This window comes from Coregonus lavaretus, assembly GCF_964263955.1.
Source record: "Coregonus lavaretus genome assembly, chromosome: 14".
Lineage (NCBI taxonomy): Eukaryota > Metazoa > Chordata > Actinopteri > Salmoniformes > Salmonidae > Coregonus > Coregonus lavaretus.
Genome location: NC_140001.1, coordinates 18,221,470 through 18,245,624, shown reverse-complemented (window position 1 = coordinate 18,245,624; position 24,155 = coordinate 18,221,470). Strand labels below are relative to the sequence as shown.

Genomic DNA, 24,155 nt, shown 5'->3' with positions numbered 1-24,155 from the left:
AAAATAACAAGAATGAAAGTCTATAAGCCTAACCCTAGGACATTCTCAAATCACAGCATTATGAGATATAGAACAAGCAATATTTATTCTTCTATTATTTTATGAGGCAAATAAAGCAATTATTATTCAGTTCTGAAGACGGTAGACTGCTTCTATCCAGCCCATGATTTACTGTAGGTTTATAACCCAGCTCATTATGGTAAGACGGCCCGTTCCACAGACAGTCACTGCTCCAACACAGACAGATACAGATAAACCTGTTTTGCTCCTCCACCAGAAAGGAATATAAGAAAAGATTTGCCATTTCCTGCACGTGCCAGGCTTTCAACAACATTATGTTTCGCCATGATTCATCCAGTAGCATTCGATTTCGCACTATAGCCCAACTGTCGTTTTAGCTGACATTTTAATTAAATTTTTGTGGCTATTTTTATATATCACAATGTTTTATGGGTACTGATAATCACGATAGGACAAAGGTTGACATCAACCAACCCTAGTTGGAATAGATTTTTGTTTTGCTCCAAGGATTTGAGTTGTCCACCCCTGCTAACACCTAAATACATTACCTACCTCTCTTCCTCCCCTAAATATAATAGAATATAATGCGATAATTCTATCATAATTGAATAATATATAATATACAGTACAGTACAGGGAGTACCAACTCTCTCACCCCATGCCCTAGAGCCCTGGTGAAGCCCAGGCCCATGCTGTTTTGGGTCTTGAAGAACTGATGGGTGAAGTGCTGAGCGAAGAAAGCAAACATCAGGTTGGTTCCCTGTGGATCCGGCCTGAACTTCCTCCTCAGCAGAAACTTCTCCACCACCAGCTTTGGGTCTGGGAGGACAGACTTTCCTGGAGAAAAGAGAGGAAAGAAAGTATGTTAGCTATGCATGTTACCGTTGGGAAGATTTATTTTTGTAAGTAATCTTCAGTAGTCTTTGTATTTTCCGATAGGAACTTTGGATGCCCTCTCACCTTTGGTACCCATAGGGGTGGGGCAGTTTTCAGGCACAGGGGGTAGGATACGGGTGTAATAGGAGACATTGGAGTAAGATTCCCAGCTGAGGTATCCATACTTTGAGTTGAAGGTAGGAGGACTGGGAATAAGGTTTGCTCTGACTTTGGGAGGGAGAACACAGAATTGTTTGACACATCGATCATTAAAGGCCTGAAGTTTCACAGAAAATGCAATAATGGTTGGAGGAAATACAACCCATGGGATAGAAAAGCATGCATACGTATGTCCGTGCATCACACATTTTAGATGAAGAGATGTCACTTCTCATTCTCCAGTATGTGTTACAGGAAACATTCTGTAATGTCAGAAAAGAACTGACCTCCAAACAACCCTGATGATAATCATATTTTAAAACTGCAACTTTCAGCTCAGTTAAGACACATTATCAACTTTCAGCTGAGTCAAGACACATTCTAAACTTTCAGCTGAGTCAAGGCACATTCTCAACTTTTAGCTGAGTCAAGACACATTCTCAACTTTCAGCTGAGTCAAGACACATTCTCAACTTTTAGCTGAGTCAAGAAACATTCTCAACTTTTAGCTGAGTCAAGACACATTCTAAACTTTCAGCTGAGTCAAGGCACATTCTCAACTTTCAGTGGAGTTAAGACACATTCTCAACTTTGAAGAAACTTCCAATTGAAGTTGAGAAACATTCTCAACTTTCAGTTTAAAACCGGGACTCAATCCAAGGCCGTTGGCAGAGATTCTACTCACGGTAAACACTGAGGAGGTCAGCTCAAGCGTAAATTACCTTTAAAAAGGGGCATTGTTGGCTGTGTAGTGCCCTGCAGTATAACACGCCTTGGATTTAATCCCAAATCAAATTAAAGTTGAGAAACAGCCTCAAGCAGCCAGGAAAATATTATTTATTTTATCAGAAGTGTTGCTTGACTTTGCAAAGCCACAAGCAAACATTTGAGGGAAGAAAGTATCAATATGATGCAACTGAAAACAACTAACATTATAGTACATAATATCAAGAAACTAACTTTGTTGTTCATCTGCAAAGCAAAATAAACCAATCTGACTCTGACACACAAGTCAGTCAGGTTCTGCTTTTGTTTATATCACATTACAATGGGCTATCTATCTTGAAACAACTATGGCTGACTGCTTCAAAGAGTCACTGCAGTCTGTGGAAAAATACACGCATCACATCCTGTAATAAAACTGAAAAACCGTGAGGAAATCCAGCTACCAGCCAGGGAGGGAATATAATCCTTTGAGGAATGCAGCTGCCAGACAGAGAGAGGGGATGATGGGAAGCCAGGACCTCCAGTAAACAAGCCCACTTTGACAAACACACTTAGCTCAGACGCCATGCCATGGAAGATTAGATGTTAGGAATTCGTAAGACACATGGGGCTTGCTACATGGGGCTTGCAATGGCGGACGATGAACATGACATGATGATGACATGACATGGTTGTTAACAGGGTTGACATAGCTGTGTTGGGGTTTAGTGGAGGCACAAGGTTGATACAGTACATACTGATGAGATGAACAACATCGGTTTTATTGTTAATGCTTATTAACACAGTAGCTTTTTAGTATAATGGAAGTACAGAAGTGACCCATGCTCTCTCCCTCCATTCCAATCCATTTCAGTCATTTAGCAAACACCATTTTGCAGAGAGACTTACAATCAATCAGTACTTTCAACTAAAGTAGGTAAAATAACCACATCACACCTAGGGCTGGGACGATACCAGTATTGCAATACTCGTTTGTATGGCGGCAAGGAAACAAAACACGAAGCAGATTTAACATCTTTAGGAAAACAGCCCTAATGTTGGAAACAAACATCAATATGTTGTCATCCAGAGTCACATTTATTTCCCAAGCTAAAGAACACAATATTTTACATACAGCTGATTTTTAAAGGACCAAAAACGTTGGTCCGCTTCAGGCTTTAATTTTTGGCATGGAAAAAATATTGCGATACTGGTATCGTCCCGGGCCTAATCACAACCCTCCCTCACTTTACCACCATAACACACCCCTCAGATTGGTAGCACACTAGGTAGTGCCTCTTCCCAGTCATGGGGTTAGAAAGAAGGGAGACAGAGGTGAGAAAGTCTCATTCCACTCTCCATGAAAGGAAGAGATATTTTGAGCGAGGTGGTAAATCAGCTAGAGGGCCATGGAGCACAGGCCTGGGAAAGAGACTGAATAAATAAGGTCAGGATGTCAGGCCAGGGTACGCAGCGCCACCCAACTACCAGTTAGCACGCACACAAACACAGGCAGGAGGAAATAGGTTGAGAGAGTGTGGGCCAGCATAAAACCAGCCTAGCTATACAAATGAATGACAGTATGGTGAGTAGAAAGTGTTGTAGGATGCAAATATAAATAACAAATATATTGACCAACTCAAATAAAAAAGTCCCTATGATCACAGCTGCTGCTGCTATTTAGACTTTAAGGCAGTGTGTATCTTGTGATGAGTAGTGGCCTCAGTGACCCCTTCCTTCCTATTTTCTTAAGGCAACAGCCCTGGCTTCTGAGATCACTTACAATACCTCACCATGCCCCTCTCTTAGATGTTAAACCTTTTAAATACACCTAAAACTGTCTGCAGTTGTAGAGAGTTAGAAGGGAGAGCTCAGAGTGTGGTGATGAAACCATGGGCCAATATGTGTTATCCAAATATTTACATGCTGGGAACATAACAAAGGAACCAGGAGGCAAATGAACACAAGTCGTAAGCAAACTGTCCAATTATTCTGCCGTAGTCTGAGTGCATTGGTAGGGAAGAGAAACTCTTCTCTTAGTGCAGTAACATAAGAGTAGATACGGTGCATTCGGAAAGTATTCAGACCCCTTTACTTTTTCCACATTTTGTTACGGTACAGCCTTATTCTAAAATTGATAAATGTATGTATTTTTCCTCATCAATCTACACACAATACCCCATAATGACAAAGCAAAAAACTGATTTTATAAATTTAGCAGATTTATATAAAATAAAGATCAGAAATACCTTATTCACATAAGTATTCAGACCCTTTGCTATGAGACTCGAAATTGAGCTCATGTGCATCCTGTTTCCATTGATCATCTTTGAGATGTTTCTACAACTTGATTGGAGTCCAGCTGTGGTAAATTCAATTGATTGGACATTATTTGGAAAGGCACACACCTGTCTATATAAGGTCCCACAGTTGACAGTGCATGTCAGGGCCATGAGGGCCATGAGGTCGAAGGAATTGTCTGTAGAGCTCCGAGACAGGATTGTGTCAAGGCACAGATCTGGGGAAGGGAACCAAAACATTTCTGTAGCATTGAAGGTCCCCAAGAACAAAGTGGCCTCCATCATTCTTAAATGGAAGAAGTTTTGAACCACCAAGACTCTTCCTAGAGCTGGCCGCCCGGACAAACTGAACAATCGGGGGAGAAGGGCCTTGGTCAGGGAGGTGACCAAGAACCCGATGGTCATTCTGACAAAGGTCCTCTGTGGAGATGGGAGAACATTTCAGAAGGACAACCATCTCTGCAGCACCACCAATCAGGCCTTTATCGTAGTGGCCAGACGGAAGCCACTCCTCAGTAAAAGGCACATAACAGCCTGCTTGGAGTTTGCCAAAAGGCACCTAAATGACTCTCAGACCAGGAGAAACAAGATTCTCTGGTCTGATTAAACCAAGATTGAACTCTTTGGCCTGAATGCCAAGTGTCACGTCTGGAGGAAACCTGCCACCATCCCTACGGTGAAGCATGTTGGTGGCAGCATCATGCTATGGGGATGTTTTTCAGCAGCAGGGACTGGGAGACTAGTCAGGATCAAGGGAAAGATGAACAGAGCAAAGTACAGAGAGATACTTGATGAAAACCTGCTCCAGAGCGCTCAGGACCTCAGACTGGGGCGAAGGTTCACCTTCCAACAGGACAACGACCGTAAGCACACATCCAAGACAACGCAGGAGTGGCTTTGGGACAAGTCTCTGAATGTCCTTGAGTGGTCCAGCCAGAGCCCGGACTTGAACCCGATTAAACATCTCTGGAGAGACCTGAAAATAGCTGTGCAGCGACGCTCTCCTTCCAACCTGACAGAGCTTGAGAGGATCTGCAGAGAAGAATGGGACAAACATCCCAAATACAGGTGTGCCAAGCTTGTAGCGTCATACCCAAGAAGACTCGATGCTGTAATCGCTGCAAAATGTGCTTCAACAAAGTACTGAGTAAAGGGTCTGAATACTTACGTAAATGTGATATTTCTACAAACCTGTTTTTTCTTTGTCATTATGGGGTACTGTTTGTAGATTGATGGTGAAAAACCTAATTTAATCAATTTTAGAATAAAGCTGTAACGTAACAAAATGTGGAAAAAGTAAAGGGGTCTGAATACTTTGCGAATGCACTGTATATGAATATATATGGCTCTGGGTAGTTAAAATGAGATAAGGATAATAATATAATATAATATAATATGCCATTTAGCAGACGCTTTTATCCAAAGTGACTTACAGTCATGCGTGCATACATTTTTACATATGGGTGGTCCCGGGAATCGAACCCACTACCCTGGCATTACAAGCGCCATGCTCTACCAATTGAGCTACAGAGGACCACAAGGATGCAGTACTTGAAGAACTCTGGAGAGCGTTAATGCATTTTCAACTGTTGCAACACCATAATGGATCCATGCATGCATGCATTTCCATAATAATAATATGTTCCCCCTGGTTGCAAAGCACTGTACATTGTATGGGATTAAGTTAGCCCTTCCACCCCTTATACACAGCACCCACCAGGCTGATGCACGGCAACCCTTTTGTGCCAGAATGCTCACCACGGCTGCACTGAATGCCAGGCGACTAACCTGTGAGGACCATCCTCATGAGCCAGTCCCGTAGGAAGGTCCTGTTGATGAGGCTCCACAGCCAGTGGAAGTGTGTGAGGATGTAGTGGACCACATCAGGGCTTGGCTTCAGCTTCTGGTAGACCCTTGTCCAGAACTCAGCTACACACAGAGAGAGAAGGCACACAGTAGGGGTAAAACAAGATTATGCAAAAAGCTTTGATATAACAGACGTTACATACAGTACAGCAGGGTTCCCCAATCTGTTCCCAAGTATTCCCACACATAATAGAGAGACATGTGATCGCATACAGATGAAAGCAAGATTTGAAATGATGATGTTTTAGTCAACTATTATATATGGGCTTCTTGTGGTCAATTTGCAGTCTACAATTTATTTGTTATTATGTTTCGGCCCCCCGATCATCCGCTCAAGAAAAAAATTAATAGTTGATGATCCCTGCAGTACAGTATCACTCTGGGGCCCTCCTAGACTGCCAGTCAATGTTTCCCTCAGATTACTTCACAGGCAGGGTGCAGGGTCCCTAAATAATCATCCAGGGCTTCCAAAGACAATATTTTCAACTGAGATTAATTCAGGCCAAACTAAAGGTGGAGGAAACAGAGCAAGGCAGATGGCCCACCCTGCCTGAATAATAGTAAGGGGAAACACTGCTGCTGCCAACCATAATAGCAGCAGGTTGAGAGGCAATCAACCATGGTAGCATTCTAGACTACTGATGATGAGGACTCCACATAAGGAGACATTTAGCAGAGACAGAATGATGACAAGGAAGAGGATATACAGACCGTTGATGGGATAGAGGAGACTCAGTTCTGAGTTTATCCAATTTAAACTCCACTGTATATTTGACATTGTAAAGCTATATTATCAGAAAAATTTCCACACTGGAAATTGCTTGCTTTCCTTTTTCCTTTTTTTCTTTTTTTAGGGGTAGATCAGGTTTAATATTGCACATAGATTGTAACTTCCATCAATGTACAGTGAGGGAAAAAAGTATTTGATCCCCTGCTGATTTTGTACGTTTTTTTTTTTTCTCACCTTTATTTAACCAGGTAAGCCAGTTGAGAACAAGTTCTCATTTACAACTGCGACCTGGCCAAGATAAAGCAAAGCAGTGCGATAAAAACAACAACACAGAGTTACATATGGGGTAAAAAAACATAAAGTAAAAAAATACAACAGAAAATATATATACAGTGTGTGCAAATGTAGCAAGTTATGGAGGTAAGGCAATAAATAGGCTATAGTGCAAAATAATTACAATTAGTATTAACACTGGAATGCTAGATGTGCAAGAGATTATGTGCAAATAGAGATACTGGGGTGCAAAAGAGCAAAATAAATAACAATATAGGGATGAGGTAGTTGGGTAGGGCTACTTTCAGATGGGCTGTGTACAGGTGCAGTGATCGGTAAGGTGCTCTGACAACTGATGCTTAAAGTTAGTGAGGGAGATAAGAGTCTCCAGCTTCAGAGATTTTTGCAATTCGTTCCAGTCATTGGCAGCAGAGAACTGGAAGGAATGGCGGCCAAAGGAGGTGTTGGCTTTGGGGATGACCAGTGAGATATACCTTGCTGGAGCGCAGACTACGGGTGGGTGCTGCTATGGTGACCAATGAGCTAAGATAAGGCGGGGATTTGCCTAGCAGTGATTTATAGATGGCCTGGAGCCAGTGGGTTTGACAACGAACATGTAGTGAGGACCAGCCAACAAGAGCGTACAGGTCACAGTGGTGGGTAGTGTATGGGGCTTTGGAGACAAAACGGATGGCACTGTGATAGACTACATCCAATTTGCTGAGTAGAGTGTTGGAGGCTATTTTGTAAATGACATCGCCGAAGTCAAGGATCGGTAGGATAGTCAGTTTTACGAGGGCATGTTTGGCAGCATGAGTGAAGGAGGCTTTGTTGCGAAATAGGAAGCCGATTCTAGATTTAACTTTGGATTGGAGATTCTTAATGTGAGTCTGGAAGGAGAGTTTACAGTCTAACCAGACACCTAGGTATTTGTAGTTGTCCACATACCCTAGGTCAGACCCGTCGAGAGTAGTGATTCTTGTCGGGTGGGCGGGTGCCAGCAGCGTTCGATTGAAGAGCATGCATTTAGTTTTACTAGTGTTTAAGAGCAGTTGGAGGCTACTGAAGGAGTGTTGTATGGCATTGAAGCTCGTTTGGAGGTTTGTTAACACAGTGTCCAATGAAGGGACAGATTAATACAAAATGGTGTCGTCTGCGTAGAGGTGGATCTGAGAGTCACCAGCAGCAAGAGCGACATCATTGATATACACGGAGAAAAGAGTCGGCCCAAAAATTTAACCCTGTGGCACCCCCATAGAGACTGCCATAAGTCCAGACAACAGGCCCTCCGATTTGACACATTGAACTCTATCTGAGAAGTAGTTGGTGAACCAGGCGAGGCAGTCATTTGAGAAACCAAGGCTATTTAGTCTGCCAATAAGAATGTGGTGGTTGACAGAGTCGAAAGCCTTGGCCAGGTCGATGAAGACGGCTGCACAGTACTGTCTATTATCGATCGCGGTTATATTATCGTTTAGGACCTTGAGCGTGGCTGAAGTGCACCCATGACCAGCTCGGAAAACGTTTGCCCACTGACAAAGACATGATCAGTCTATAATTTTAATGGTAGGTTTATTTGAACAGTGAGAGACAGAATAACAACAAGAAAATCCAGAAAAACGCAGGTCAAAAATGTTATAAATTGATTTGCATTTTAATGAGGGAAATAAGTATTTGACCCCACTTAGTACTTGGTGGCAAAACCCTTGTTGGCAATCACAGAGGTCAGACGTTTCTTGTAGTTGGCCACCAGGTTTGCACACATCTCAGGAGGGATTTTGTCCCACTCCTCTTTACAGATCTTCTCCAAGTCATTAAGGTTTCGAGGTTGACGTTTGGCAACTCAAACCTTCAGCTCCCTCCAAAGATTTTCTATGGGATTAAGGTCTGGAGACTGGCTAGGCCACTCCAGGACCTTAATGTGCTTCTTCTTGAGCCACTCATTGTCATGCTGGAATACCCATCCACAACCCATTTTCAATGCCCTGGCTGAGGGAAGGAGGTTCTCACCCAAGATTTGACAGTGCATGGCCCCGTCCATCGTCCCTTTGATGCGGTGAAGTTGTCCCGTCCCCTTAGCAGAAAAACACCCCCAAAGCATAATGTTTCCACCTCCATGTTTGACGGTGGGGATGGTGTTCTTGGGGTCATAGGCAGCATTCCTCCTCCTCCAAACACGGTGAGTTGAGTTGATGCCAAAGAGCTCGATTCTGGTCTCATCTGACCACAACACTTTTACCCAGTTCTCCTCTGAATCATTCAGATGTTCATTGGCAAACTTCAGACGGCCCTGTATATGTGCTTTCTTGAGCAGGGGGACCTTGCGGGCGCTGCAGGATTTCAGTCCTTCACGGCGTAGTGTGTTACCTATTGTTTTCTTGGTGACTATGGTCCCAGCTGCCTTGAGATCATTGACAAGATCCTCCCGTGTAGTTCTGGGCTGATTCCTCACCGTTCTCATGATCATTGCAACTCCACGAGGTGAGATCTTGCATGGAGCCCCAGGCCGAGGGAGATTGACAGTTATTTTGTGTTTCATCCATTTGTGAATAATCGCACCAACTGTTGTCACCATCTCACCAAACTGCTTGGCGATGGTCTTGTAGCCCATTCCAGCCTTGTGTAGGTCTACAATCTTGTCCCTGACATCCTTGGAGAGCTCTTTGGTCTTGGCAATGGTGAAGAGTTTGGAATCTGATTGATTGATTGCTTCTGTGGACAGGTATATTTTATACAGGTAACAAACTGAGATTAGGAGCACTCCCTTTAAGAGTGTGCTCCTAATCTCAGCTCGTTACCTGTATAAAAGACACCTGGGAGGCCGAAATCTTTCTGATTGAGAGGGGGTCAAATACTTATTTCCCTCATTAAAATGCAAATCAATTTATAACATTTTTGACATGCGTTTTTCTGGATTTTTTTGTTGTTATTCTGTCTCTCACTGTTCAAATAAACCTACCATTAAAATTATAGACTGATCATTTCTTTGTCAGTGGGCAAACGTACAAAATCAGCAGGGGATCAAATACTTTTTTCCCCTCACTGTAATTGTCTGCATCACTTCCAATCCCCCATATGGTTTTTTTCTCGCGAATATATATATATATATATATATATATTGCTTGGTGTTCAACTCAAACCTGACCTGTTTCTTTTGACTTTGAGCTGTGATAAGGGGATCTTTGTTCATTTCACCTCATTTTGATAGTCCACACTTCACAGACATGCAGTTGACATGTTACTGAAAGTCTGTCCTTTATTGAGCATCTATAGATGGACTATGCAAAAACTTCCACAGCTTAAATGTCCTGAAAGTAGAATTGTATAGTTCCCAAAACAAACATGCCTGTTAGATATGCTGGGGCAGCCCAGGACAGAGTGTCCTAGTAGTGGAGGTTAGAGAGGAGGTGAGAAATGCAACCATCTAGTGCTATCTGCATCAATCATTACTGATCCCTGGCTCCTCTGGTATGAAAATATTTACATACGTCTGGAGTTCGAAATGCCTTCAGAAAGTATTCACACCTCTTGACTTTTTGTTGCATTACAGCCTGAATTTAAAATAGATTACATTGAGTTTTTTTGTCACTGACCTACACACAACTACCCATAATGTCAAAGTGGAAATATGTTTTTCAAAATGTTTACAAATTAATTACAAATGAAAAGCTGAAATGTCTCGAGTCAATAAGTATTTAACCCCTTTGTTATGACAAGCCTAAATAAGCTCAGGAGTAAAAGATGTTCTTAACAAGTCACATAATAAGTTGCATGGATTCACTCTGTGTGCAATAATAGTGTTAAACATGATTTTTGAATGACTACCTCATCTTTGTACCCCACACATACAATTATCTGTAAGGTCCCTCAGTCGAGCAGTGAATTTCAAACACAGATTCAACCACAAAGACCAGGGACGTTTTTCAATGGCTCGCAAAGAAGGGCACCTATTGGTAGATGGGTAAAAAAAAAAAGCAGACATTGAATAATCCTTTGAGCATGGTGAAGTTTTAATTGCTCTTTGGATGGTGTATCAATACATCCAGTCACTACAAAGATACAGGCGTCCTTCCTAACTCAGTTGCCAGAGAGGAAGGAAACCACTCAGGGATTTCACCATGAGGCCAATGGTGACTTTAAAACAGTTACAGAATGTAATGGCTATGATAGGAGAAAACTGAGGATGGATCAACAACATTGTAGTTACTCCACAATACTAACCTAATTGAGTGAAAAGGAAGCCTGTAGAGAATACAAATATTCCAAAACATGCATCCTGTTTGCAACAAGGCACTAAAGTAATACTGCAAAAAAAAATGTGACAAAGAAATTAATTTTATGTCCTGAAAATAAAGTGTTATGTTTTGGGCAAATCCAATACAGCACATTACTGAGTACCACTCTCCATATTTTCAAGCATAGTGGTGGCTGCATCATGTACAGTGAGGGAAAAAAGTATTTGATCCCCTGCTGATTTTGTACGTTTGCCCACTGACAAAGACATGATCAGTCTACAATTTTAATGGTAGGTTTATTTGAACAATGAGAGACAGAATAACAACAAAAAAATCCAGAAAGATAGATGTCAAAAATGTTATAAATTGATTTTTCAATTTTAATGAGTGAAATAAGTATTTGACCCCTCTGCAAAACATGACTTAGTACTTGGTGGCAAAACCCTTGTTGGCAATCACAGAGGTCAGACGTTTCTTGTAGTTGGCCACCAGGTTTGCACACATCTCAGGAGGGATTTTGTCCCACTCCTCTTTGCAGATCTTCTCCAAGTCATTAAGGTTTCAAAGCTGACGTTTGGCAACTCGAACCTTCAGCTCCCTCCACAGATTTTCTATGGGATTAAGGTCTGGAGACTGGCTAGGCCACTCCAGGACCTTAATGTGCTTCTTCTTGAGCCACTCCTTTGTTGCCTTGGCCATGTGTTTTGGGTCATTGTCATGCTGGAATACCCATCCACGGCCCATTTTCAATGCCCTGGCTGAGGGAAGGAGGTTCTCACCCAAGATTTGACGGTACATGGCCCCGTCCATCGTCCCTTTGATGCGGTGAAGTTGTCCTGTCCCCTTAGCAGAAAAACACCCCCAAAGCATAATGTTTCCACCTCCATGTTTGACGGTGGGGATGGTGTTCTTGCGGTCATAGGCAGCATTCCTCCTCCTCCAAACACGGCGAGTTGAGTTGATGCCAAAGAGCTCCATTTTGGTCTCATCTGACCACAACACTTCACCCAGTTCACCTCTGAATCATTCAGATGTTCATGGGCAAACTTCAGACGGCCCTGTATATGTGCTTTCTTGAGCAGGGGGACCTTGCAGGCGCTGCAGGATTTCAGTCCTTCACGGCGTAGTGTGTTACCAATTGTTTTCTTGGTGACTCTGATCCCAGCTGCCTTGAGATCATTGACAAGATCCTCCCATGTAGTTCTGGGCTGATTCCTCACTGTTCTCATGATCATTGCAACTCCACGAGGTGAGATCTTGCATGGAGCCCCAGGCCGAGGGAGATTGACAGTTATTTTGTGTTTCTTCCATTTGCGAATAATCGCACCAACTGTTGTCACCTTCTCACCAAGCTGCTTGGCGATGGTCTTGTAGCCCATTCCAGACTTGTGTAGGTCTACAATCTTGTCCCTGACATCCTTGGAGAGCTCTTTGGTCTTGGCCATGGTGGAGAGTTTGGAATCTGATTGATTGATTGCTTCTGTGGACAGGTGTCTTTTATACAGGTAACAAGATGAGATTAGGAGCACTCCCTTTAAGAGTGTGCTCCTAATCTCAGCTCGTTACCTGTATAAAAGGCAACTGGGAGCCAGAAATCTTTCTGATTGAGAGGGGGTCAAATACTTATTTCCCTCATTAAAATGCAAATCAATTTATAACATTTTTGACATGCGTTTTTCTGGATTTTTTTGTTGTTATTCTGTCTCTCACTGTTCAAATAAACCTACCATTAAAATTATAGACTGATAATTTCTTTGTCAGTGGGCAAACTTACAAAATCAGCAGGGGATCAAATACTTTTTTCCCTCACTGTAAAGGTTATGCTTGTAATTGTTAAGGACTGGGGAGTTTTTCAGGATAAAAAAAAGAAATGGAATGGAGCTAAGCACAGGCAAAATCCTAGAGGAAAATCTGGTTCAGTCTACTTTCCACCAGACACTGGGAGATGAATTTACCTTTCAGCAGGACAATAACCTAAAACATAAGGCCAGATATACACTGGAGTTGCTTGTCAAGAACAAAGTACATTTTTCTGAGTGGCCGAGTTACAGTTTTGACTTAAATCTGCTTGAAAATCTATGGCAAGACTTGAAAATGTTTGTCTAGCAATGATCAACAACCAATTTGACAGAGCTTGAAGAATTTTGAAAAGAATAATGGGCAAATATTGTACAATCCAGGTGTGCAAAGCTCTTAGAGACTTACCAAGAAAGACTCACAGCTGTAATCTCTGCCAAAGGTGTCTAACGTATTGACTCAGGGATGTGAATACTTATGTAAATGAGATATTTCTGTATTTCATTTTCAATACATTTGCAAAAATGTCTAAAAACATGTTTTCACTTGTCATTATGGGGTATTGTGTGTAGATGGGTGAGGAATAAAATATATTTAATCCATTTAAAATTCAGGCTGTAACACAACAAAATGTGGAATAAGTCAAGGGGTATGACTACTTTCTGAAGGCACTGTAAATGTTACATTTTTTGATAAGCAAGGTTTTGCACTGGTATGCCAGTTTGAACATGGCATTAACTTTTCACCTGATATCCGTTACCTTATTTCACAACTAGCAGTATTAAGAGACATTGAAACTCATTTCATTTCGTCTTGGTATTATTCATTATTAAATGCTGGTTCAATAAAGTGATGCACTATGATTCCCAGAAACCTATCCTACAAGTGTCAATGGTACACCACAAAACATGACTGAATTTGAAACACTATTCACTATTACTCATCATGAGGATCATGTCAGGTCCCGTTAGGATGGAAGAGGGGGAATGAGAAAAATAAAGAGTTTGCAAGCTACTGGATGGATGAGGGACCGGTGGAACTCTAAAAGACGTAGACATTTCTCAACTAAACTATAACAGAGTTAGGACACAAAAATATATCCATCTCCCTGGCTTCGTAAAGCTATACCCCAGCTGTGCAGAACCCAACTACCAAAATATTAACTTTTATGGCCTGGAAATGTTATTCCCTGGTTATGTAATGCTTTCGTCTTTTCTTTTCTTTTCTTTTCTTTTCATTTTACTCATTACAAGTCCTTCTGCACATCAGGAAATGATAGCAATGTTTTGATAAGCCAGGGAGGAAAATGGAAAATGTAACTTTCATCCAAAGAATGTATAAGCAAAACATTTCACTTACGGATAGTGCAATTCTGTCCATAGAAGCCGGTGCGAGTGCAGTCACATTCATAGCGGTCAGTGCCAAACCTTAAACACACACCCCAGTTTTGACAGGGGTAATAGCAGCAGGGATTCACTGCAAATGAGAAAACATACACAGTCAATGAAAGTATCGTACTGAGCTGTTCCTGACAATTTGAACTTAGCAAGAATGCCAGAGTTTTTCCTAGTAGGACGCATATGTTTTCCTGATCAGCATAGTGCATCATTGTCATAACGACGCGCATCCATGTTGCCGGGCAAGACACAATATCCAGATGGTGTCCAATATTTCTCTAGCTAGGATGCCAGACTGAAAAATGTGCTTATAACATGAGCAGAACATCCTCTGGTCCTCTGTAGCTCAGCTGGTAGAGCACGGCGCTTGTAATGCCAAGGTAGTGGGTTTGATCCCTGGGACCACCCATACACAAAAAAAAAAAAATGTATGCACGCATGACTGTAAGTCGCTTTGGATAAAAGCGTCTGCTAAATGGCATATTATTATTATTATTATAATGGAGGAGGGCAACATCAAGTTCCAGCCTGAGTTCATTGTTTTGCTCATGCTAGAAGCACATTTTTCATGATGTCATCTGGCGAGCATACTCACCAGAACCACAGCTAAATGAGCTCTGAGCATGTCATCTTAGTCAGGGCCAAATCCTAACTCGAGATGTGTGCACAACCTAACCTGCTATTTTCACACAAATCTTCCATTAGCAGCGATGCAGAAGTGCATTAATAGTAAGTTGAATGATCTCCAGTTGAGATTCAGCCTATAATTAATTTACAAGCCAGGAAAGAAGAATGTTGGGACTACTAGGAGTCAGACTGGGGACGTAGAGCTGTGCTAACAGAAATGTCTGCTGCCGTGAGACAAGCAAGATGCCAACTCTCACATCCTTGGCCATGCAGTCACTATCCTGTTATGGCTTCCTGTCCTTCCCTCACAGACACGCATCCATTGAGATTTTCATAAATAGCATTTAGCATTTTCACAATGAAGAGTATGTATGAGTGGCAGTAGTTCAGCAGATCCTTCCTCATTAAGCAGGATTCTTCAGTCATTTAGATAACTGGAGTCTTTCAGTCTCTTTCTGCTAAGAGGAAACGGTTGCTTCTTGATAGGAGACAATGCCCTATACCGTGCTAGTAGTCAACTCATTCAACCATCTGGACAGATATTGGGGTGAATATTTCTAGTACCAAATATGTATTAAAGCCATAGTGTTCCTAACCCTTTCAAATGTCCATACTGAACTGGGGTGTATCCATTAAGTCTTGCACCAGAAACCGTTTCAGGACCAAACGGAATGAAATGGGGAGGGACCCACCTGGGGTGTATTCATTACGGAAAATGTTTACCATTTAAGAATGGAAGCAAACAGAGCAAAACAAGAGTTTCTATTGGACAAATTCAGGTAGGTCCCTCCCTGTTTTGTTCTGTTTGCTTCCTTTTAAGAATAGTTTTACAACAGAATTGGTGGGATGAATACACCCCTGAATTTGTCCAATAGAAACTCTTGTTTTCATTGTAAAATGTTTTCAGTTTGGAGTAAACGGTTTGTTGCAAAACGTTTTGCAACAGACTAAATATTTTGCAAAAGAGTCGGCGCAATGAGCGCTTGGGAGGCCGGCGTCCCTCCAGAGTGGCCGAAAGGAACCGTTTGTATTGCCTCAAATATATAGTATATTCAATCAATAGCAAAATGTAGGCTATTTTTGGGCATAATCAATATATAATTGATCTACTTAAACTGTAAATTATTAGCCTTATTACTGTTGAGTCATCCTCAATTATTCTAAATACACTATGTCCACGTATGGTTGTATTGTGTTTTTAAAACGAGCAAATAAATCAAATTAAAATCACAATGTAAGCTTTTTATAGAAACAACAAAAACAGCTTGCAGCCTCTAACTGGCTGTGGTTAGCTGGAAGGTGGCAGGCCAAATTTGAGATTAGAGAAATTCCTTGCTATTGTCTTTCAAATTAACTCATGGCTAGATGGCTTGCCTAGGGCTCATAGCAGTCCTATAGTGGGGGCTATCCGTCAGGGATGTAAATCACGTCTTGAACGGCAAACTACACTCGCCCGCTGGCGGTGGGAATTTATAGCCTAAATAGTAAGCGGAGAATAGCAAGCGGGAGAAATGTTTTGCCATCTGGGCCCCTGTTAATTAGCTTCATATTTGTTTTGTATACTTTGGGAAATTTACATAAACAATGTGCTCTTTATGTGTTTTGGACATTATTTTTGCTGTTTTCAACACCCACACCAGTAGAAATCCACTTTTTCGAGCTGAAAGACGATGGCCAGAGCTTACCCATGATGTTGCACAACGATGCAAGTCAATAAGTAATCGTTTTAGTCAAAGTATGATACACACTGAACAAAAATATAAATGCAACATGCAACAATTTCAAAGATTTTACTGAGTTACAGTACATATAAGGAAATCAGTCAATTGAAATAAATTCATTAGGACCTAATCTATGGATTTCACATGACTGGGAATACAGATATGCATCTGTTGGTCACAGATACCTAAATGTAATACCTTTAAAAAAAGTAGGGGCGTGGATCAGAAAACCAGTTAGTATCTGGTGTGACCACCATTTGCCTCATGCAGCGCGACATATCTCCTTCGCATAAAGTTGATCAGGCTGTTGATTGTGGCCTGTGGAATGTTGTACCACTTATTTTTAATGGCTGTGCGAAGTTGCTGGATACTGGCGGGAACTGGAACACGCTGTCGTACATGTCGATCCAGAGCATCCCAAAAATGCTCAATGGGTGACATGTCTGGTGAATATGCAAGTCATGGAAGAACTGGGACATTTTCAGCTTCCATGAATTGTGTACAGATCCTTGCGACATGGGGCTGTGCATTATCATGCTGAAACATGAGGTAACGGCGGTGGATGAATGGCACGACAATGGGCTTCAGGATCTCGTCATGGTATCTCTGTGCATTCAAATTACCATTGATAAAATGCAACTGTGTTCGTTGTCTGTAGCTTATGCCTGTCCATACCATAACTCCACCGCCACCATGGGGCACTCTGTTCACAACGTTGACATCAGCAAACCGCTTGCCCACACGATGCCATACATGCTGTCTGCTATCTGCCCGATACAGTTGAAACCGGGATTCATCCGAGAAGATTACACTTCTCCAGCGTGCCAGTTGCCATCGAAGGTGAGCATTTCCCCACTGAAGTCGGTTATGGCGCCGAACTGCAGTCAGGTCAAGACCCTGGTGAGGACGACGAGCACGCAGATGATCTTCCCCGAGACAGTCTCAGACAGTTTGTGTAGAAAATCTTCGGTTGTGCATAGGGCTGTGGCGGTCATCAAATTTTGTCAGCCGGTGGTTGTCATGCAAATAACTGCCGGTCTCACGGTAATTAACCGTTAATTAAAAAACACTATTAGCATCTCCTGGCTTCCACGCATAAGCTACAAGCCACTGATGTGGACCTTTGGAACATCTACATTTTAAAAAGTATAATAAATCCATTTAATATAGCCTACACCATCACAATAAATCCATTATTTATTTTAGACAGGTCAAAAGAAACATATTTCAGAAGAACAGAATAGCATATTCTGAGTTGTCCTTATTTTAGGCCCTCATCTGGCTATGCCATATGGCTTTGGGCTACACTAGTACATTTAGCAGGCAAGATTTGCTTATAATTCCGTTGCGTTATTTGATATTATTTTATAGTATGAAGAAAACAGGGAGTGGCACATGCGGCTATTCTGTGTTGAGCAGTTAACAAAGAAACAGGTCCTTCTACAGTGCATTCGGAAAGTATTCAGACCCCTTGACTTTTTCCAAAAAAATTTACGTTACAGCCTTATTCTAAAATGGATTAAAAAATAATAATAATCTCAGCAATCTACACACAATACCCCATAATGACAAAGCAAAAACAGGTTTTTAGAAATGTTTGCAAATTTATAAATAACCCCCCCCCCCCCGGAAATATCACATTTACATAAGTATTCAGACCCTTTACTCAGTACTTTGATGAAGTACCTTTGGCAGCGATTACAGCCTCGAGTCTTCTTAGGTATGACGCTACAAGCTTGGCACACCTGTATTTGGGGAGTTTGTCCCATTCTTCTCTGCAGATCCTCTCAAGCTCTGTCAGGTTGGATGGGGAGCATCGCTGCACAGCTATTTTCAGGTCTTTCCAGAGATGTTACATCAGGTTTAAGTCCGGGTTCTGGCTGGGCCACTCAAGGACATTCAGAGGTTTGTCCCAAAGCCACTCCTGCGTTGTCTTGGCTGTGTGCTTAGGGTCGTTGTCCTGTTGGAAGGTGAAACTTCCAATTGCATTTACCACAGGTGGATTCTAATCAAGTTGTAGAAACATCTCAAGGATGATCAATTGAAACAGGATGCGCCTGAGCTTAATTTCGAGTCTCATAGCAAAGGGTCTGAATACTTACGTAAATAAGGTATTTCTGTTTTTCAATAAATGTGAAAAAAATTCTGAAAACCTCTTTTTGCTTTGTCATTATGGGGTATTATGTGTAGATCGATGAGGAAAACATTAATTTAATCCATTTTAGAATAAGGCTGTTAAGTAACAAAATGTGGAAAAAGGGAAGGGGTCTGAATACTTTCCGAATGCACTGTATATGCTTAATTTATAGTTATTTATGATACTTCAGTTGTGAAAAACGTTAGGCTATATGTTTTGATTTTTTAATAGATTCTAAGGCTGCATGATGCCACTAATGATGATTTGAAAAAAGTTGCATGGAAAGGCATGAGCTCTGCTCTGTTTCTTGTGCAGGCTGCACACACTTCATCAGTCTCTCATTCACAATTTGACAAGCACTTGATAATATTCTCACCCATCAGACTATTCTTAATTTAATCTTTACATATAGCCTACTAATATATGTGTGGAATTATTTTGGATTTAGAATGCCCCACAAAAAAACAAAAAAAACATGTAATCCCTAGCCTGCAGTCAAATAGTGAATTGAGGTTACATTTTCAAGGTTTTTAATGTGTAAGCATAGGCCACTCTTCCATAAGGCTAAGGGAAGCTTTCCCTAAAGTAAATTTAATTAAATTGCCAAAATTATATAGCCTAGTTAGCCTACTCCTGTCTATACAGAAATAAATAAAATCATTCAAAATAGGCTACTAAACAATGGTTTGTCCACAGAGGATCATTCGCTTAAAAAAAATATATATGTTGTGGATTGTTTTAAAATCGGAAGGAAAGGCAGCGCGCGCAATTTGGGCACATTATTGTTGAGTTGCGACTGTCTGTGAAAGGTAGAGAGGCCAAGCCAGGGATATTGCAATATTTCAAAATAAAATTGCGGGAAAACGTAGATGGAAAGCAAATGGTTATTGCTTTAAAGAGAAGACAATTAAAAGGACTATTGTGTTTTTTTGTTATCAAAATTCTCAACTCTATTGAGCGAACAACCGTATAGCGTATCTTATTGGCACAAGTGGAGAGCATATTCACTATTTATCAATGTTGGGTCAGTGCTACTTAAAAGTTAGTTTTTGGAAAATTATTTCCTCCTCCAGTTTATTCTGTGTGTGCCTCCCCTTCTCTTAGGCTTATTATATGGACAACGTCATTTTTATTGATCTGTTTGTCAGTGTCAGCAGAGTAGGCTACTGTAACAAGGTGAGTAGGACGGAGCCAGGCGCAGGAGGTGTGAATCAAAGATTATGGTGTATTTGGCCAATACAGCAGTCCGCAGCAATGCGTAAACCAAATACAGTGTGACTTAAATGCGTACTGGGAAAACAAAACACACAGGTGAATATCCCGGCGATAAAAGTAACATAATGCTCAACACGAGCTAGCGACACCTCCAAATGGAACAATAACACACAAAGACATTGGGGAGCAGAGGGAATAATTATACAGAGACTGATGAGGGGATATGTACCAGGTGTGTGTGAAAAACAAGGCAAAACAAATGGAATGATGAAAAGAGGAGCGGCATTGGCTAGAAGGCTGGTGACGATGAATGCCAAAGCCTGCCTGAACTAGGAGATGAGGCAGCTTCGGAAGGAAGTCGTGACAGTACCCACCCACCCACCCTTGACGCGCAGCTCTAGCAGCGCACCGAGACCGGCCCTGGGGATGGCCAGGAGGACTCGGAGCAGGGCGATCCGGATGGCGACGGTGGAAATCCCGCAACAGGGAGGGATCGAGGACATCCTTCACAGGGACCCAGCCCCGCTCCTCCGGACCGTACCCCTCCCACTCCACGAGGTACTGAAGGCCCCCCGCCCGACGCCTTGAATCCAGGATAGAACGGATGGAGTACGCCGGGGCCCCCTTGATGTCCAGGGGGGGGGGTAGGACCTCCCGCACCTCAGACTCTTGGAGCGAGGGGTTAATACGGTAATCAGAAGGTAGCAGCAACCTATACGTAACCTCGTTCACACTCCTCAGGACTTTGAACGGCCCCACAAATCGCGGGCCCAGCTTCTGGCAGGGCAGGCGGAGGGGCAGGTTCCGGGTCGAGAGCCAGACCCAATTACCCGGTACAAAGACCGGGGCCTCACTGCGGTGGTGGTCAGCGTTGGACTTCTGGCGACACACGGGGCGCTGGAGGTGGACGTGGACAGAGTTCCACGTCTCCGCCGCGCGCCGAAACCAGTTGTCCACCGCAGGAGCTTCGGTCTGGCTCTGATGCAACGGTGCCAGGACCGGCTGATACCCTAAAACACATTGAAATGGTGACATGTTAGTCGAGGAGTGGCAGAGAGAGAGAGTTCTGGGCATATTCGGCCCATGGCAAGAACACTGACCACTCCCCCCGGCCTGTCCTGGCAGTAGGACTGCAGAAACCTACCCACATCCTGATTCACCCATTCCACCTGCCCATTAGGTTTTTGGTGAAACCCAGAGGTCAGGCTGACTGAGACCCCCAGACGTTCCATGAATGCCTTCCAGACCCTAGATGTAAACTGGGGACCCCGGTCAGACACTATGTCCTCTGGCACCCCGTAGTGCCGGAAGAGGTGAGTAAAAAGCGGTCCACAACGACCAGGATGGTGTTGTTACCCTGAGAGAGGGGAAGATCATTTAGAAAATCAATTGATCAGTGGGACCATGGTCGTTGTGGAACTGGTAAGGGATGTAACTTAGCCGCTGGAAGGTGCCTAGGTGCCTTACTCTGGGTGCACACCGAGCAGGAGGAGACATACACCCTCACGTCCTTAGCCAAGTACTTCCCAGTAAGGCAGCGCACTGTACGGCCGATGCCTGGGTGACCAGAGGAGGGGGACGTGTGTGCCCAATAGATAAGACGATCACGGACACTAGATGGCATGTACCAAAGCCCAGCTGGGCACTGAGGTGGAGATGGTTCTGTGCGTAACGCCCGCTCTATGTCCGAATCCACCGCCCACACCACCGGCGCTACAATGCAGGAGGCCAGGAGTATGGGGGTGTTATCAATGGGCATCTCCTCTGTGTCGTACAGCCGTGAAAGTGTGTCTGCCTTCACGTTCTTAGTGCCTGGTATATAGGAGAGCGTGAAATCAAACCGGGAGAAGAACGAGGCCCACCTGGCCTGGCGAGGGTTCAGCCTCCTCGCTGCCCGGATGTACTCCAGGTTACAGTCGCCATTCCAGACAAGGAAAAGGTGTTTAGCCCCCTCGAGCCAGTACCTCCACGCTGTCTGGGCTCTGACAACAGCCAACAGCTCCCGATCAACAACGTCATAGTTCTTCTCCGCCGGGCTGAGCTTCTTAGAGAAGAAGGCACTTGGGTGGCGTGCCCGAGCATTGGGATAGGACAGTGCCTACCCCTACCTAGGACGCGTCCACCTCCACTACGAACGGCAATGAGGGATCGGGATGGACCAGTACCGGGGCTGAGGTGAACAGAGCCCTAAGGGTGCTGAAAGCCGTCATCCTAAGCAGACCAGCGGAGCCGGGATGACCCACCATTCAACAGAGAGGTGATGGGGGCTGCGACCTTGCCAAAGCTCCGGATAAAACTCAAATAGTAATTGGCAAAGCCAATGAAGCGCTGCACCTCCTTAACCGTGGTTGGAGTCGGCCAATTACGCACAGCTGAAATACGGTCTCCCTCCATCTCCACACCTGAGGTGGTGATGTGGAATCCGAGGAAAGAGACGGATTGTTGGAAGAACAGACATTTTTCTGCCTTGGCATACAGGTCATGCTCCAACAGTCGCCCAAGCACTCTGCGAACCAGGGACACATGCTCAGCGCATGTAGCAGAATACACCAGGATGTCATCGATGTAGACCACCACACCGCGACCAAGAATGTCTCGAAACACCTCATTCACAAAGGACTGGAAAACTGATGGAGCATTCATCAACCCGTACGGAATCACCAGGTATTCATTATGCCCCGTGGTGGTGCTAAATGCTGTCTTCCATTCGTCCCCTTCCCAGACACGCACCAGGTTGTACGCACTCCTGAGATCTAATTTCGTGAAGAAGCACGCCCCATGCATTGATTCAATAACTATAGCGAATTGTAATTTTATTAAGTGCATGGTAATCAATGCAAGGGCGCAGACCCCTGTCTTTCTTCTTCACGAAAAATAAACTTGAGGAGGCGGGTGAAGTGGAGGGACGTATGAACCCCTGACATAGGGACTCGGAGACGTATGTTTCCATAGCCTCCGTTTCAGCCTGCGACAGGGGATATACATGACTTCTGGGCGGCACAGCGTCTAACCGGAGGTTTATCGCGCAATCCCCTTAGCGATGGGGTGGTAATTTGGTCGCCTGCATTTTGGAAAAGGCGTGCGCCAAATCGAGGTATTCGGGGGGAATGCACACGGAAACAACTAGACACCTACCCTGACACTCTCGCGACCACCCCGTGAGAGCCCTCTGCGGCCATGAAAAGTTGGGGTCGTGTAGTGCTAGCCAGGGAAGGCCCAACACAACAGGGAAATCAAGGGACTCAATAATATGAAACGTGATTTGCTCATTATGGGTCTCCTGCGTAAACGTAGTGACTGGTGCTGTAACCTCCCTAACAAAACCTGACCCTAATGGTCGATTGTCAAGTGCTTTGATGGGCAATGGAATAGACAGGGGAACCAAAGTAATAAGTAGACTAAGAGCTAAAGACCTGTCCATAAAGTTCCCAGCTGCGCCTGAATCTACCAGCGCCTAACACTGGGGAACTACCATGTAATCAGGGAAGTTGACGTGGATGGTTAAATGCGCAGCAGAGGGCTCTGAACGAGTGTGGGTTTGTGCTACCTGGGGTGACGCGAGAGTGCCCTGCCTGCCGCCTCCAGAACCAGAAGAACTCTGACGACACCGTGCAGCAGAATGTCCTCTTCTGCCACAAGAGTGACACTGGATCTGTCATCCTCTGTTCTCCCGGAATGCTGCACCACCCAGCTCCATCGGAATGTGAGCCGGGTTGAGGGGGGGGGGGGGGGGGGGTGAAACAAGCAGGCCCCTTCCAGGACGTACTCTCGAAGCCAGCAGGTTGTCCAACCGGATGGCCATGTCCACCAGTTGGTCGAAGGTCAGAGTGGTATCCTGGCAGGCTAGCTCCCTTTGGACGTCCTCACGCAGGCTGCATCGGAAATGGTCGATGAGGGACCGCTCGTTCCACCCCGACCCAGCCGCTAGGGTTCTAAACTCCAGGGCAAAGTCTTGCGCGGTCCTCGTCCCCTGCCTCAGATGGAACAGACGCTCGCCCGCCTCTTTTCCTTCAGGGGATGATCAAAGACTGCAAAGAAATAGGCGAGCGAACTGTCCAACGCGTCTCCTCCTTCACTCCAGACCGTGTTGGCCCAC

At 43.8% G+C, this 24,155-nt stretch overlaps 1 protein-coding gene across 2 annotated transcripts in view; it reads right to left on the bottom strand.

The window, feature by feature from the left end:
• The window catches only part of LOC311141018 (prostaglandin G/H synthase 1-like), a 93,210-nt gene that overhangs the window by 48,979 nt on the left and 20,076 nt on the right, over window positions 1-24,155 (bottom strand). Inside the window, exons 3-6 of one of the 2 annotated variants that reach the window (XM_084176296.1) lie at window positions 14,322-14,438; window positions 5,850-5,990; window positions 982-1,125; window positions 677-858 (exon numbers count right to left, since the gene is read on the bottom strand). In XM_084176296.1, coding sequence (XP_084032422.1) covers window positions 677-858; window positions 982-1,125; window positions 5,850-5,990; window positions 14,322-14,438 — 584 coding nt within the window. The remainder of the gene's footprint in view (window positions 1-676; window positions 859-981; window positions 1,126-5,849; window positions 5,991-14,321; window positions 14,439-24,155) is intronic. The other variant, XM_084176297.1, reaches the window with a different exon arrangement.